This window comes from Nicotiana sylvestris, chromosome 9, assembly GCF_000393655.2.
Source record: "Nicotiana sylvestris chromosome 9, ASM39365v2, whole genome shotgun sequence".
Classification (NCBI taxonomy): Eukaryota; Viridiplantae; Streptophyta; class Magnoliopsida; order Solanales; family Solanaceae; genus Nicotiana; species Nicotiana sylvestris.
The window spans coordinates 134305481-134321034 of NC_091065.1; the positions used below are offsets into that span (position 1 = coordinate 134305481).

A 15554-nucleotide genomic window follows, 5' to 3' on the forward strand; every position below is an offset into this window, starting at 1 on the left:
AAAGGATACTATGGCAATCAAAATAACCAGATCAGTCAGAAGTTGCAAATTTTAGCAAAATTAAACTCCTAAGATCCTTAAGAAAATGTATATTAGCCTTTATGTGTCGGTAGAAAATATAATGAATTTCTAGTACATTTCTTTTTTTTTTCTATGATTTTTTTTTCTGGATTATATTGGCCTGAGATGAGTTTAAATGGAGTAACATAGTTAGTGAGGATTCATATAGCCGATTCCAACCTGTTTGGGATTGGGATTGAGACACAGTTGTTGTCGTTGTTATGTATATTAACCTTAATGTTCCAAGCAATTACTTGTTTCCTTTTTTGTCAGGCAGTAACTGTGTTTGGTATGAAGCTGTCAAGTTTAACAATTATGAGGCAGCTAGTTAGGTATGACTCTTATTGGTGTTGTATCTTTTCCATGTTCTCTTCATGTAGTCACTTACATTGATGAATTTGCTATGCTTGAAAAATATATTGTTCTTTCTTTAACAGTGTAAACTCATATTTCTCATGCATGAGATAGTCTATTTAATGGAAGGAGAATTTTGTGTTCCTCCTTGGAACTGGAATTCTTTAATAATGCTTAAAAGGCGGGTATGATATTATAGGAGTATTACTGTATTAGGCCCTTCATACAATGCCAACAATTATTTGGTCAATGTTTCTATCAGTCTGCGCATATCTAGAGTCAGGCTTCAGTGTGCTAGAGTAGTTTTATAAATTTGCTTCCAGATTGCAATGGGTTGGGAAATTCTGTACGGTTCTGTATTTGACATGTACTAAAAGGAGAATTTGTCATTATCTAATATACTAGTCAATCTTATTAGAAGCTAAACAAATTATTTTTATGATGGTATACTTTGAAGTCGCGGAGATAATTTTTTTTTTCCTTTTCCAAAAACATTTTTTGTCTGTCTAACAAATGGCAGTTACGGGTGTTTCTCAATCAATAAAAATCACAATATGTGCTTCATTTGTCTACCCTAATAGGCTTACATCACACCCCCAAGGGTGCAATCCTTCCCCGGATCCTGTGTGAACGTGGGCTGCTTTGTGCACCGGGCTGCCCTTTTACAATATGTGCTTCATTTGTGCAAGAGTTATTTCCGCAAATATAGGCTGCAAATACTTCTGCAAAGCATTCTTTGGTTTTTAAGAATCAACACCTGCACCATTTGTGTCGTTTACCTTACTTGTCCTTTGCCCATTTAGTGGGAAAATGAGAGATGGGCGTGTCAACAAACTTGTTGAAATAAAAGGATTGGAACTCTACTGTAGTACCTACCAAAGTACTGATGAGGTGATGAGAGACTATGCAGTGGATTCTAACAGTAAGGGCAGAGAATTGGAAGCAAATGATGACAAATATATGTTGGTCCCACTAGATGTATCTTTGTCTCTTTCGGTATGTGAACCTGATACTCAACCTTTGTTCTGTTGTTAGTTGTCTATTGCTTTTGTGTTTTAAATTAAAACAAAAAAAGAGAGGTCATACTTGGGTCTTTAATAATCACCACTTTCTAAAATGAGTTACTTTATTGCTTTCTTTGTTATATAGGTTAAAAGTAAACGGGAGTCCGGAACCAAAATGTGGTTCTTTTGAATTCAAAGTACACAAATAGGTGGTAAAAAAAAATTACATTTTTATGTATAGTGCCACAATACCTGACGCTATATATTAACGGTAACGGCACCACTAATGTATAGCGCCAGATATTGTGGTGCTATACTGTAAAAGCTGACATGGCGCAGGTATAGCGCCATAATAACTGGCGTTATACCCCTTTTTTAAAATTCCATCCGTCTTCTTCATCGTTTCTTCCTCCATTATTTAACCCTTCTCTTCTCTTCTTGCCCCCCTACCCGTTGCTGCCCTCCATTTAAAAAAAAAAAATTCTGGGTCCCCCGGCACATAAAACTTGAAGAACGTAGGTCCCACATTCGAGTAAAGCTTCGTGTTATTGTTGATTCACACTTTCGGGGTCAAAATTTTAATTTTTTTGCTTTTCGAAAATTCTAAATCGAGGTATTTCGATTTATTTTAAGTTGAAACATTTATAATAATGCATATTATTTGATTTGTATGTGTTCTATTTCGATTTGTGTTTTTTTTTCGAAACTAGCATGTTAAATTTATCCGGATTTAATATTAGTGTTTTCTAAAAAAAATAAATTTGTAAAATAAATTTGTCTGTTAATATCCTGATTTATATATGTGTGTTTTCATGCCGTTTTGTGTTTTATTTGCAATTAATTTATTTGTTGTTTATGTTTAGTTTAGATTATTTTTTAGCGTAGTAAAATCTAGACCTTTTTAGCGCAGTTAAACATAGACCCTTTTAGAGTAGTAAAATTTAGAGCCTTGTAGCGTAGTAATGTGTAGTATTTTAGCTTAGAATTCCTTTTGTTTATGTATCTTATACTGGTTGTTGAAAATGCAAACTTTGTACAATTAAGTTAATAATTGTATCAACACACATAATTAGTAATTTGTACAATTAAGTTATTAAAAATATGAATTTAAACTATAAAAAGACACATAATTATTAATGATAGTTTGGTGCCATCGGGCCTCAAAATATTGAGCCCGGAACCTATATATATATATATATATATATAATTTATACAATTAAGTTATTAAGAATATGATTTAAATTATAAAAAAATACATAATTATTAATGATAGTTTGGTGCCATTGAGCCTCAAAATATCGAGCCCGATATATATATATATATATATATATATATATATATATATATATATATATATATATATATATATATATGTATGTATATATATAATTTGTACAATTAAGTTATTAAAAAATATGAATTTAAATTATAATAAAAATACATAATTATTAATGATAGTTTGGTGTCACTGGTCCTCAAAATATTGAGCCCTGAACCCATATATATATATATATATATATATATATATATATATATATATAATTTGTACAATTAAGTTATTAAAAAATATGAATTTAAATTATAATAAGAACACATAATTATTAATGATAGTTTGGTGTCACTAATCCTCAAAATATCGAGCTCGGAACCCATATATTATTATATATATTATATATATATAATTTGTACAATTAAGTTATTAAAAAATATCAATTTACAGTTGACGACATGGACGCGACTATACATCCTGGCCCTCGGACGTCGGATCTATTAGCCCTACACCCCCAACATAGATCCGAGTATATATGGGACGGACAGTTGCTTACGCAGACTTTCCGGGATAGGAGAGTGGATCTATTGTGGGATTTTTTGAGTCCTCCCCGCATTCTACATCCCCGCGTGGTCCATTACCTGGAGGAGATGGGATTATATAGGATTATTAGGATTGGCCGGATACAACTCGACTATGCTTTGATCACGACCTTGATTGAGCAGTGGCGACCGGAGACGCACACTTTCCATTTGCCCATCGGCGAGGCCACCATCACACTCCAGGAAGCTGAGATTTTATATGGCCTGTCCACTGATAGCTTGCCAGGTTTACTGCCTGCGACCATGAGATATTATTCGCGACAGGCATATTGGGATATGCTGCACATGCTCACGGGTTTCATGTCGGAGGAAGAGGAGGTAGCGTCTGGGTCCAGTCGTATACAGTTGGTCCCCGTTTTCTGCATCATATTGCCCGGTTCGAGGATACAACCATCTACAACTGGGGTGGTGTTGTCATCTCATATCTGTACTGGCAGATGTGCCGGGCTTACATCGGCACACAGCGAGACGTTAGTGGCTTTCTGCCGCTTCTACAGGTGACAACATATTCAAATAATATGTCCATTAGTTACAATTCTACCTAGTTATAGTTAATCTTATACTTTACATCAACTTTGTATGTTAGGTTTGGGTCTGGGAGCAATTTCTGCAGTTTCAGCCACCTCTACCACAGCTACCGGCTAATGTAGAAATTCTGCAACTCCCTCTAGCCTGTAGGTGGGTTATGCGTCATACTCTTACACAAGAGTATAATGCCCATCATAATCTCCCCCTCTGCAGGGATGTGTTGGATCTGGTGGAGGACGCACAGGTAAATATCTAACTAAACTTACCTATTATAGATTAACTTAGTGTTGCACATACTAACGGTTTGTGTTCTTATTTGATAGTTCATCTGGACGCCGTACATCGATGAGGTGATAGGTACCCTACCAGCGTATTGCACGTTCGGCCGACATATTTGGAGGGCTTCTGTCCCGCTCATATGCCTCGATATTGTTGATCATCATCCCTTCGAGCGGGTATTTCATCAAATTGGCCTGCCATAGCCTATACCGACTCCGCCTGCATGGCATGCTTTACATTATGAGAGGGATGATAGGTCCAAGGCGGACGACACATTTATGTCATGGCTTAACGAGCAGTTGGGTACTTGGGACATGCGAGGGGACTTGACCCCACCTCCGCAGCACTTTCCTATTCAACGTTATATGGCATGGTACCGCACTGTTTCCCAACTTTTTATCGGGAACCCAGTTCATCAGGCACACGGTCGGTACGTCCCATACGCCGAGAGACACGAGGCCTTGGTATATTTTCTGTTATTATTAATTATATACCTGTAATTTAGTGCCAAATATGTAGTTTATATTTTTTACTTTGTGCAGGCGATTGGATTGCATACCGTCTATCATATGGGGCAGCAGATGCAGAGTTATGTCCACGATCTTATGTCTATGCAGGAGTATAGTCGTTGATTCATGGATGTGGCTGCCCAGACACTGCAGCGAGCCCGATTAGATCAACGTTTGGCACACGAGGCTAATTATATGGACCCAGCGCAGTACTATCGAGGTCGTGGTATCCCACGAGCTGGTGGTGCCGGACGCCGTGGTCATGGGCGGAGAGGAGGTGGTCCCCAGCAAGGGGGTGTTGAGGCTCCTATTGATGATGTTGTTGCTGATATGGTAGGTGGCATGCATGAGACGGACATGCCGTCTTACAGCCTTGGAATTTATCGCACTCCAGTGCCATCGTAGATGACCCCATCAGGTTAATTATTAATCACGGGCTCGGATATTCAAGGAGTGGATTGGGGTAGATACTTCCCAGGCCCATCTACCACTGTTAAGGATCGACCGACCCTAGATTTTTATAGTGGGCGCCAACTGAGTTACGGCTCCACATCACATGCGCATGTATGAGTTTATTAGTATTGAATTTGAATTTGTTTTAACTGTAACTTATTTATTTTCTTTAACTTTATCAATTTTCTTTTTAAGGCTTCATGCGATGCAGCGACAAACTACATTCAGGATCTAGACACGATGATGGTAAGACAATATAAATTGTTGTGAATTGTTATGTAGTTTTCTATACTAAGTTTCATATTATTATGTAGCCTTCTACTGGAGCTGACAGCACCATCGATACATGTCATCCTGCGCCGCATCCGGCTATAATGAGACGACTTGATGATGATGATCCTGATAGTGTACCCGGGCGGGAGAGGATGCGCCTCAGGCCAGCGGCTGCATTGAGACACACCGGATGCGGGACACATTGACATGGTGTAATAATATTTTTGTATACATTAATATGCCCATTACTTTTTTTAGTTCTCCATTCGTTTGATAGTTTCATAAAATAAAATTTAGAACAAGACAAGCACTTAAACTTAACTTTCACTTCAATTAAAATAAAATTTAGTACAACACAAGCACTTAAACTTAACTTCTACTTCAATTAAAATAAAATTTAGTACAACAAACAAGGAAAACATTACTACAGTACAAACATAAGCACAAACACAAACATAGCAGGCCAACATAATAAAAATACCTGAAATATGAAAAATACACTAAACAAATACATGCCAATGTTTAGCCCCGGTTGCTATTTATTCTCTGCTCCAACCACTTAAATCGCTCTTCCAGTTGTTCTTTTTCTTCTTCTACCTCTTTCAGTTTCGCCTTCACCTCTGCAAGTTCCGGTTTATATTTTTTTATGTTCCTTTTATGCTTCACAATTCCATTGTGTTTTCCATTTTTCTTCTCCCACCTCCTTCAGTTTCGCCCTCAAGTCTGCAATAATTCTATTGCTTTCTTTTTGGTGATGGACATTGGTATTAGGATAAGGAGGAAGAAAAGGTCAGTACGAGGCTATCCGAGGATTAGGTGGGGCACCTAGACTAAGGACAAAGCTCAGGAGTTGGAAGGAAGGTTATCAGCAATGGGAGCATGGAGAAGTAGTAGGGACGCAAACACTATGTGGTCGATGATGGCTGATTGTATAAGGAAGGCGGCGAGAGAGGTGTTAGGTATATCTTCGGGCCGCACCGGTGGCCATAACGGAGACTGGTGGTGGAATGCAGTTGTCCAAGATAAAGTGGAAGCGAAGAAAGCGGCGTACCTGCGGTTCGTAGGGAGCTCTGGAGAGCAGGAGAAGAGAGCGAACAGTGAGAGATATAAGGTATCTAGGAAGGAGGCGAAGATGGCAGTAATGGAGGCTAAGACGGCAGCTTTTGCTCGTATGTATGAGGAACTAGGGAACAAAGGAAGGGAGAAGAAGTTATTCCGACTCGCTAAGGTAAGAGAGATGACGGCTCGGGATCTGGACCAAGTGAGGTGCATAAAAGATGATGACGGCAAAGTTTTGATGGGGGATGACCAGATTAAGAGGAGATGGCAGACCTACTTTCATAAACTTCTAAATGAAGAAGGGGATCAGGATATTGTGCTAGGTGAATTGAGGAATGCCAACAGCCCCCATGAATTAAGTTATTGTAGGGACATTGAGGTCGATGAGGTCATGGAGGCAATGCGTAAGATGAGAAGGGGCAGAGCTACCGGGCCAGACGAAATTTCGGTTGAACTTTGGAGGTGTGTGGGTAGAGCAGGCTTGGAATGGCTTACTAGGTTGTTTAATATTATGTTCAAGACTAATAAGATGCTTGAAGAGTGGAGGTGGAGTACAATGGTTCCGTTGTATAAGAACAAAGGCGATGTTCAGAGCTGTAACAACTATAGAGGTATCAAATTACTGAGTCATACCATGAAAGTCTGGGAGAGAGTGGTAGAAATGAGAGTGCGAAGGACGGTGTCTATTTCAGATAACCAGTTCGGGTTCATGCCGGGGCGATCTACCACAGAAGCTATCCATCTTATTAGGAGGATGATGGAACAATATGGGGATAAGAAGAAGGATCTCCACATGGTGTTTATTGATCTAGAGAAAGCGTACGACAGGGTTCCTAGGGAGGTCCTATGGAGATGCCTAGAGGTTAAAAGGGTCCCGGTTGACTACATTAGGGTGATTAAAGACATGTATGATGGAGCTAAGACTCGGGTTAGGACAGTAGGAGGCGACTCCAACCATTTTTCGGTTATTACGGGGTTGCACCAAGGGTCTACGTTCAGCCCTTTCCTATTTGCCCTGGTGATGGATGCCATAACACATCATATTCAAGGGGAGGTGCCATAGTACATGCTATTTGCTGATGACATAGTCCTAATTGACGAGACACGACGTGGCGTCAACGAGAGGCTAAAGGTTTGGAGACATGCCCTTGAGTCTAAAGGTTTCAGGCTGAGCAGGACGAAGACAAAATACCTCGAGTGCAAATTTGGGGCCGAGCCGACGGAAGCAGGAGTGGAAGTGAGGCTCGACTCTCAAGTCATCCCTAAGAGGGGTAGTTTCAAGTACCTTGGGTCAGTTATTCAAGGGATCGGGAAGATCGACGAGGATGTCACACATCGTATAGGGGTGGGGTGGATGAAGTGGAGGTTAGCAACGGGAGTCTTGTGTGACAAGAAAGTGCCACCGTTACTAAAAGGTAAGTTTTATAGAGCAGTGGTTAGGCCTGCTATGTTGTATGGGGCCGAGTGTTGGCTGGTTAAAAATTCACACATCTAGATGATGAAAGTAGCAGAGATGAGGATGATGAGGTGGATGTGCGGGCATACAAGGATGGACAAGATTAGGAATGAAGATATTCGAGAAAAGGTGGGTGTGGCCCCCATGGAGGACAAGATGCGGGAAGCAAGACTTAGATGGTTTGAGCACATTCAGAGGAGGAGCATTGATGCACCAGTGAGGAGGTGTGAGCAACTGGCTATGGTGGGCACGAGGAGAGGTAGAGGGAGACCTAAAAATTATTGAGGGGAGGTGATCAGGCAGGACATGGCACGACTTAGGATTTTTGAGGACATGGCCCTTGACAGGGATTTGTGGAGGTCGAGCATTAAGGTTGTAGGTTAGAGGGTAGTTTGTGAATACTACTACAGCGCATTAGAGTGAGACTAGCCATTTAGGAGTTAGTCTTAGGATGCTACTGATCAGCTACTGATGCAGGGCTGTATCTGTTGGATATTAGTATACCTTACATCCTTTTCTCCATCCTTTTCGTATTTCCTATATTTCTTATATTGTTGTTATTTTTTTATTTTATGTTATGTATTTTATGTTATTTATTATGAGTCTATTGATAGTACTAATATATTGTTTCTTGTTGCTCTCTTGAGTCGAGGGTCTCCTGGAAACAACTTCTCTGTCCCTCGGGGTAGGGGTAAGGTCTGCGTACATATTACCCTCCCCAGACCCCACTTGTGGGATTACACTGGGATGTTGTTGTTGTTGTTGTTGTTGTTTTCTTTTTCATGTTCCCGTTGTCTTAAACACATATTATGAAGAAACTGCAGTTGTTCTCTGTAACATTCCTGATAACATGGTTCATCAACCCATTCCTCAAAATCACAAATAGGTTCGCCGGGAACCTTGTAAAACTGGTTCATACAGTGCCACTAACGGCGTTCAACTTCACCACCATCCCAATAATTTTGCATCAAGCATGCTTTTCCACAGTTGCATTTTGGTAGACGAAGAGGTTGAGCCATTTGTGAAATATTTGCTTTTAGTAAAAAAAACCTTACTTTTAATAAAATATTTGCTTTTAGTAAATTTTGAGCACACAAAATAACTACAATGAGCCCGTTATTTATAGGCGAGATAACACACACATAACGTACTATCTAATGGTGCTATATTTTGCGTGTTAAATATCATGATGTTGACAAGACAATTTTATGTCAGCTGGTCAGATTTTTCAGTTCGACAGGACAACACACACATCGCGTACTATCTAATGGCGCTATATTTTGCGTGTTAAATATCATGATGTTGACAAGACAACTTTATGTCAGCTGGTCAGCTTTTTGTGTTCGATAAGACAACACGCACATAATAAATATACATATAATTTTATTAAATTATTATTTAAATAAGTAAACTGGGAAAGTACAAATCATAATTAACAAGCATAATTTTATTTCATAAATCTTGCAACATAGACATAACAACTAATTATTACAACATCAACTCATGGGTAGTTAGGTACACTAGAAGAACACCCACCACGAGCTTGATTAGTTTTGCCACCCAAACCAGCTGAATGACATTTACGACAATCGTGTCCTGTTTGCAAGCATATACCACATTTGCGCGCATAAACGGTGTCACTAACATCCATTTGGTTCCGTATATGCGTTCTCTTCTGCACTTGTCTTTTATGCAAATAGGACTTGTTCCAAACCATTTTAAATAGTTCTGGAGGCCAATAATGCTCAGCACCCACTGGCTGCAACTGACCACTATATGTGTTTAGGTACTTGGAAACACTATATTGTTGATCAACATAGTTGGTCTCCGCATAACCAACACGTTGAAAACACTTGATGGCATATGAGCAAGGCATGTGGTAGATGGACCATTTCCCACAGGAGCATAACTTTGCAGATTCATTTAGGGTATGTACATTATTACCTCGATTATTATGGATAGCAGTGCGAACTTCAAAAACACCTCTTTCGTTATCATACTGCAAAAATGAATGTCAATGTGCTCGCCGTCTGTATTTCTCAAATCTCTTCTTAGGCACTGGCATAAATTCAACACCCCTCTCCATCAATTCTGTTGCAGCTGCAGACCGTTCAACAAACTTCTTCGCCATCTGCTTGAACGACATCCGCACCATGGATGTGACGGGCAATCCTCTTGCCGACTTCAATAACCAGTTGAAGGACTCTGACACGTTTGTAGTAAGAATTCCACATCGTCTGCCACCATCTGCATGCAACGTCCACTTTTCAGGGTCATGTCGCATTAACCAATGATAGGCTGCCTCATCTTCTTGCCTGATAGAATCCATATGCCTCCAGAATTTATGTTGTTGGTGATCTGTTGCTGCCATCCACATCAAATCATGTAGATCATTGTTGGGATGTGCCTTCTGGAAATTGGCCTTAAAGTGCCTCACACAGTAACGGTGGTATGCATAAGGTTCTTGCCATGCAGGCAAGTTCTCCACAGAACTTAATATACCACCGTGCCGATCAGATATTAGACAAATACCTGAACGCTATTTGACAACGTGCTCTTTCAGGTGGTTCAAAAATAGCGTCCATATCTCTGTGCTTCATTGGCACAAACAACAAAAGCTAGAGGAAATATTTGTCCATTAGCATCCACTGCCACGACTATCAATAACTTGATATCGTACTTTCCATAGACATGAGTTCTGTCTATGGATATTACGGGCCGGTAATGTGAAAAACCATCAATTGATGGCTTAAACGCCCATAACACGTAATTGAATATGTATTCTGGTGTTTCTGGACTCTGCTCAAGCTTCCATTCAATAATTGTCCTGAGGTTAAAGTGCTACAGTGCAGCCATGTACTTTGGCAGGGATGCAAATGACTTATCCCAATTACCGCAGACAATTTCAAACGCTCGTTTGCGCCCGAGAAATGCCTTTCTTTTCGTAATGGTATGGCCATATTCCTGGTGGACTGATGTAATGCACTCTTTGACTGTATACCTTATGGACGCTTCGAGGTGCGGAATAAGTATAAGAGAAATCAAGTCAATATCCAAGTTGAAGTGATTCCCGTTGAATGTGTCCATTTCGCATGTGTGGGTGGGAATGTATTTACCCACTTTCCACATACCTGTCTTCTTCTTGGTCGCACGCAACATCCAATTACATGGCCAAAACCACCTGCGACAAACAACCTTGTATACCATCGGACATGACTCTCATACCTGCATCTCACGACACTCTTTTACATTGTGCATTTTACAAGCCCTGCTTAAGCGCGCTTTATCAAGAAAAAGCATCCCCTTTGCATGCACTATTGGTCTAGACTCATCCCACATTGCTGTTCAGATTTCATCAAAATCCCTTGTGAGAGCTTCCACATCCAGCACGGTTGGCAAGTTATCAATGTAAGGAATCTCCCTTGAATGAAATGGCACTTCGGACTCGTACACTCTTCGTCTAGGAGGGTCTCTCTTCAAATCAGGTCTTTCCTCCTCATCCTGCTCATCACCATCCCCACGAAAAAAGGGTGTCTCGTCTCCGGATTCATCGGCATTGTTATCGTAATCACTGTTCTATTCCTCACTCTATGCATCTGCTAGATCCCGATGTAATACGTCGTTTTCGGTCAATTGAGTGAGTACGGGTGGTTCAACTTACTCGTTTTCACTACACAACCAACAAAAATATAAGCTCCTGAATTAATAAATGCTTTCCATATCGCTATATCACTTCACTTACAAGTCGTAATGTGATGAAATTCCATGATGGACGTTTTCAATTAGGTGATGACTACCGGATGTGCCACTTATAAAATTCATATCCGGTCGGTACCCCCTATTAAATATATGAGCGTTAATACAAATTCAATATGCCAAAAATATACATAATTAATACAAATGAAAATTGAAGTTTACCACTCGTCTTGTGAATTATGGAAAGCAGGGTATAAATTATTTTCTCGCTGCTCATTCGCCGGCGGTGATAAGTTTAAATTAAGGAAAACTCTTTCATCCGGAATCTGTCCGGCAAAAACTGCTCCAGAATAACCACCCGATGACTGGGGGTTATCTCTACTACGCACAACCTCGTTTCTTGGAACGTCTTCGACCTTCACGTACATCTCCAACGATTACAAGAAATTTCCGGCATTCGTCTGGAGTCCTCAGAAAATCACTCAAAGTTTTATCATCGTCGATGTTAAATTCCAAGTAAAAAGCAACCTCTTGCGGAGTGACAGAATACAGATATCTTCCGGTTACTTTAAGTATCACTGAACGTTTCCTCACACTCATTTTTTTGCATAACAACGATATCAATTTATCGTACTCTATTGTAAGTGGCAATTTAACATGACATTGAGTAGGTAAACTGTAGCCCACAGAGTTATTCTCCATCACAACCTCACCCCCCTAATATAATGAAACTCTTATTCTATGCTCTTCAGACATAATGAAAAAATGTTGGAGAATTTAACACCAATAAATGTTTCAACAAGAGTTAAATTTTTTTTTGAATGAATTTCTATACAATCCTAACCTCTTTATATAAGAAATGGCTAGCCGAATTTTTTTTTTTTATATATATATAGCGCCCAAAAAGTTGGCACTATACGCTTTTGAATTATTGAAGTTAGGAATTGTTGGTGGGGCCAGGAAAAAGGAGTATAGCGCCAAAATACCAAGCGCTATATATAAAACTTATGTATAACACCAGGTATTGTGGCGCTATACCTGGGCGTGTCAGCTTTTCAGTACAACGCCACAATACTTGGCGCTATACAGTAACGACACAGTTAACGTTACTGTATAGCGCCAAGTATTATAGCGCTATACATAAAAATATCACTTTTTTCCCACCTATTTATGTATTTTGAGTCCAAAAGAATAACAATTGGGTTCCGGACTCAAGTAAACGGACCACTTGTGAACTTCCCAATAATTGACATCTAATAAGTGGTTCCATGCCTTTCTTTCCGGGCAATAGGTAGCAGCTTTTTGTCCAACATCACTTAACCATCAACTATACCTCAATTCCAATTACTCGGGATTAGCTATATGAATTGTTATATCTATTTAAGGTGCATTTTATTTGTTAACAGTGTCCCTAAAATGGCAGTTTTTCATCTCCAAAATGTAACTATGATGTAAGGCTGCTTCTGTTTTGATGGATATCTTTTCATCAACTTCTCCTCTTGTATTTGAACTGTTAAATGTGAGCAGTAGAAATCCTTTGAAGCTTTTATTATTACCGTGCTAAGTCTAAATCGTTCTATAAAAATTGGACAATAGCATCAATAGCACTCTCAAGTCTTAACTTATTTTCCATCTAAAGTCGAGCCATACTTTTATTTGATATGTTTTATGTGATGTGCAGATGAAATATGTTTTATTTGCGGCAAAACTGGATTCAATTCCAATTAAAGAAAATGAAAAACCTGCACAGACGACCCTCCCCTCCAAATCCCCCCCCCCTTTCCTACTAAAAAGTAAAACCAATGGTTCAACATGATTGTGTGCTCTATATAGTTATTTAAAAAATTCTTATTTAGTTTTAGTTTTCTTTTCCACTTGGGAAATTTGCCTTTGACTTAGATCTGTATTAGATTTTGGAAGAGTTAGCCAGCCCTTTTAATGGGCTCATACACACTTATTTATATTACAAGGTCAAATCAATGTGGCGTTCTGATTGTATACTTTATGCTTCATTTGTTTATGTTTTCTAATGAGAATGTCACCAATACTGATATAGGTGAACCGTTCAAGAAGGCTTGAGAAAGATGTTCCGCAATACTTCATAAGTATAGAGTTGAATAATGTGGTTTGTACAGGATATTTCCTATCATTTTAAAGAATTTCATTTGTAATTCAGTATCACAGTAACATAGTTGTTGATCTCCTTTTTCATTGCGCATTAGGTTGTTTCTCTGGATGAGATTCAAATACAACAAATCTTGAGCATTTGTGACTATTTGGTGACATGTCAATTGAGAGAGAAGTAAGATGTCACCATTCGCCTCGTATATTTTTTAGTTAATATCTGTTCATTGAAGAGCTCAATAATTTTATCTTGAACTATTTCATTTTCACTCTTTGAATTGAGACATTTACTTTATTTTTGTTATGTGAGAAAGCACGGGAGAAAATATTATTATTAATATATTGACAATGATACAATGAGTCATATATATATATAATACATGTTCTACTCCTACTACATATGAGATTAGGGTTATTTACATGTAACTATTTAACTACCAAACTAACACCCCCCCAAGCCGATGTATATAAATCATATGTACCGAGCTTGTTACATATATAACTAATATGAGGACCAGTAAGGAACTTGGTGAAAATATCAGCAAACTTATCATTCGACTTCACAAATTTTGTAGCAATATCTCCTGAGAGTATCTTTCCTCTAATGAAGTGACAATCAATCTCAATGTGTTTAGTCCTCTGGACCTCTCTGAAACACCGGATTTGACGCAATATGAAGGGCAGCTTGATTATCACACACAAGTTCTATATGGCTGATGTCACCAAATTTCAACTCCTTGAGCAATTGTTTGATCCAAATTAGCTCACATGTTACCATAGCCATTGCTTGATATTCTGCTTCTGCACTAGACCGAGCAACTACATTCTGTTTCTTTCTCTTCCAAGACACCAAATTGCCTCCTATTAAAACACAATATCCAGAAGTAGAACGTCTATCAGAAGGTGATCCTACCCAATTAACATTTGAGTATCCAACGATCTGCTCATGGCCTCGATCCTCAAAAAATAACCCTTTGCCTAGAGCCGATTTTATATACCGAAGAATGCGGACAACTGCATCCCAATGACTATCATAGGGAGAATCTATAAACTGACTTACAAGGAAATGTCAAGTCTAGTCACTGTGAGATAATTTAATTTACCAATCAACTGCATATATCTTGCAAGATCGCTAAGCGGCTCCCCCTGTCCTAGTAGAAGTTAGAATTTGCATCCATCGGAGTGTCAATCGGTCTACAACCTATCATTCATGTCTCCTCCTCCTTGTATATTCTCCATAGTTTGAGATGCCCGATTTTTCACTATTTGAGATGCAAAAACAGATGAGTCAAGTGTCTTGGATGAGATCATTGGGTGACTTGGTGCTGCAGCAAAGCGAAGTAATCGAGAGAATAATTCATCAACCGTGTGGACCGTCTGATTTTTCACTGTTTGGGATGCAAAAACAGAGGAGTCAAGTGTCTTGGATGAGATCATTGTGTGACTTGGTGCTGCAACAAAGCGAAGTAATCGAGAGAATAATTCATCAACTGTGGGGACCGTCTGACTAGCCAAAATCTGGTCACATACTGAATCTAGGTCATTAAGGAGTCCAACAAGTGTAAGAACTAGAAACATCTTTTGTCGTTGCTCTTGTTGCTTTTCAATACTAGCAGAAACTGGCATCAACTTCTCAAATTCTTCCATGTCTGCTTGTACTTATCCCAAGTAAGTAGACATATCCAATTCCCGTTTCTTCAAGCTTGTCATTCGCGATATTACATCGTAAAAACGAGATATGTCATTAGTGTATAAAGTACGAGCCTTTTCCCAAACTAAATAACATATCCGGAAATGGATGGAACAAGGGCATCAACTTGGAATCAATAGATCGCCACATGATACTACATACCTGAGCATCGACCTTTTCCCAAAGTGTTTTGGCCT

The 15554-nt window shown here is 39.1% G+C and overlaps 2 protein-coding genes across 2 annotated transcripts; one reads left to right on the top strand and one right to left on the bottom strand.

Annotated features, from left to right (window-relative positions):
- The first annotated feature begins 6203 nt into the window (after positions 1–6203).
- LOC138878260 (uncharacterized) lies at positions 6204–8132 on the top strand. Its single transcript, XM_070157928.1, has 2 exons — positions 6204–6560; positions 7887–8132. Exons 1-2 carry the CDS (start codon positions 6204–6206, stop codon positions 8130–8132), a joined length of 603 nt encoding a protein of 200 aa, XP_070014029.1.
- Positions 8133–14298: 6166 nt separating this feature from the next.
- LOC138878261 (uncharacterized) lies at positions 14299–15314 on the bottom strand. Its single transcript, XM_070157929.1, has 2 exons — positions 14869–15314; positions 14299–14695 (listed from the first exon to the last, which is right to left on the bottom strand). The coding sequence occupies exons 1-2, from the start codon at positions 15312–15314 to the stop codon at positions 14299–14301; spliced, it is 843 nt and encodes a 280-aa protein (XP_070014030.1).
- Positions 15315–15554: the final 240 nt, after the last annotated feature.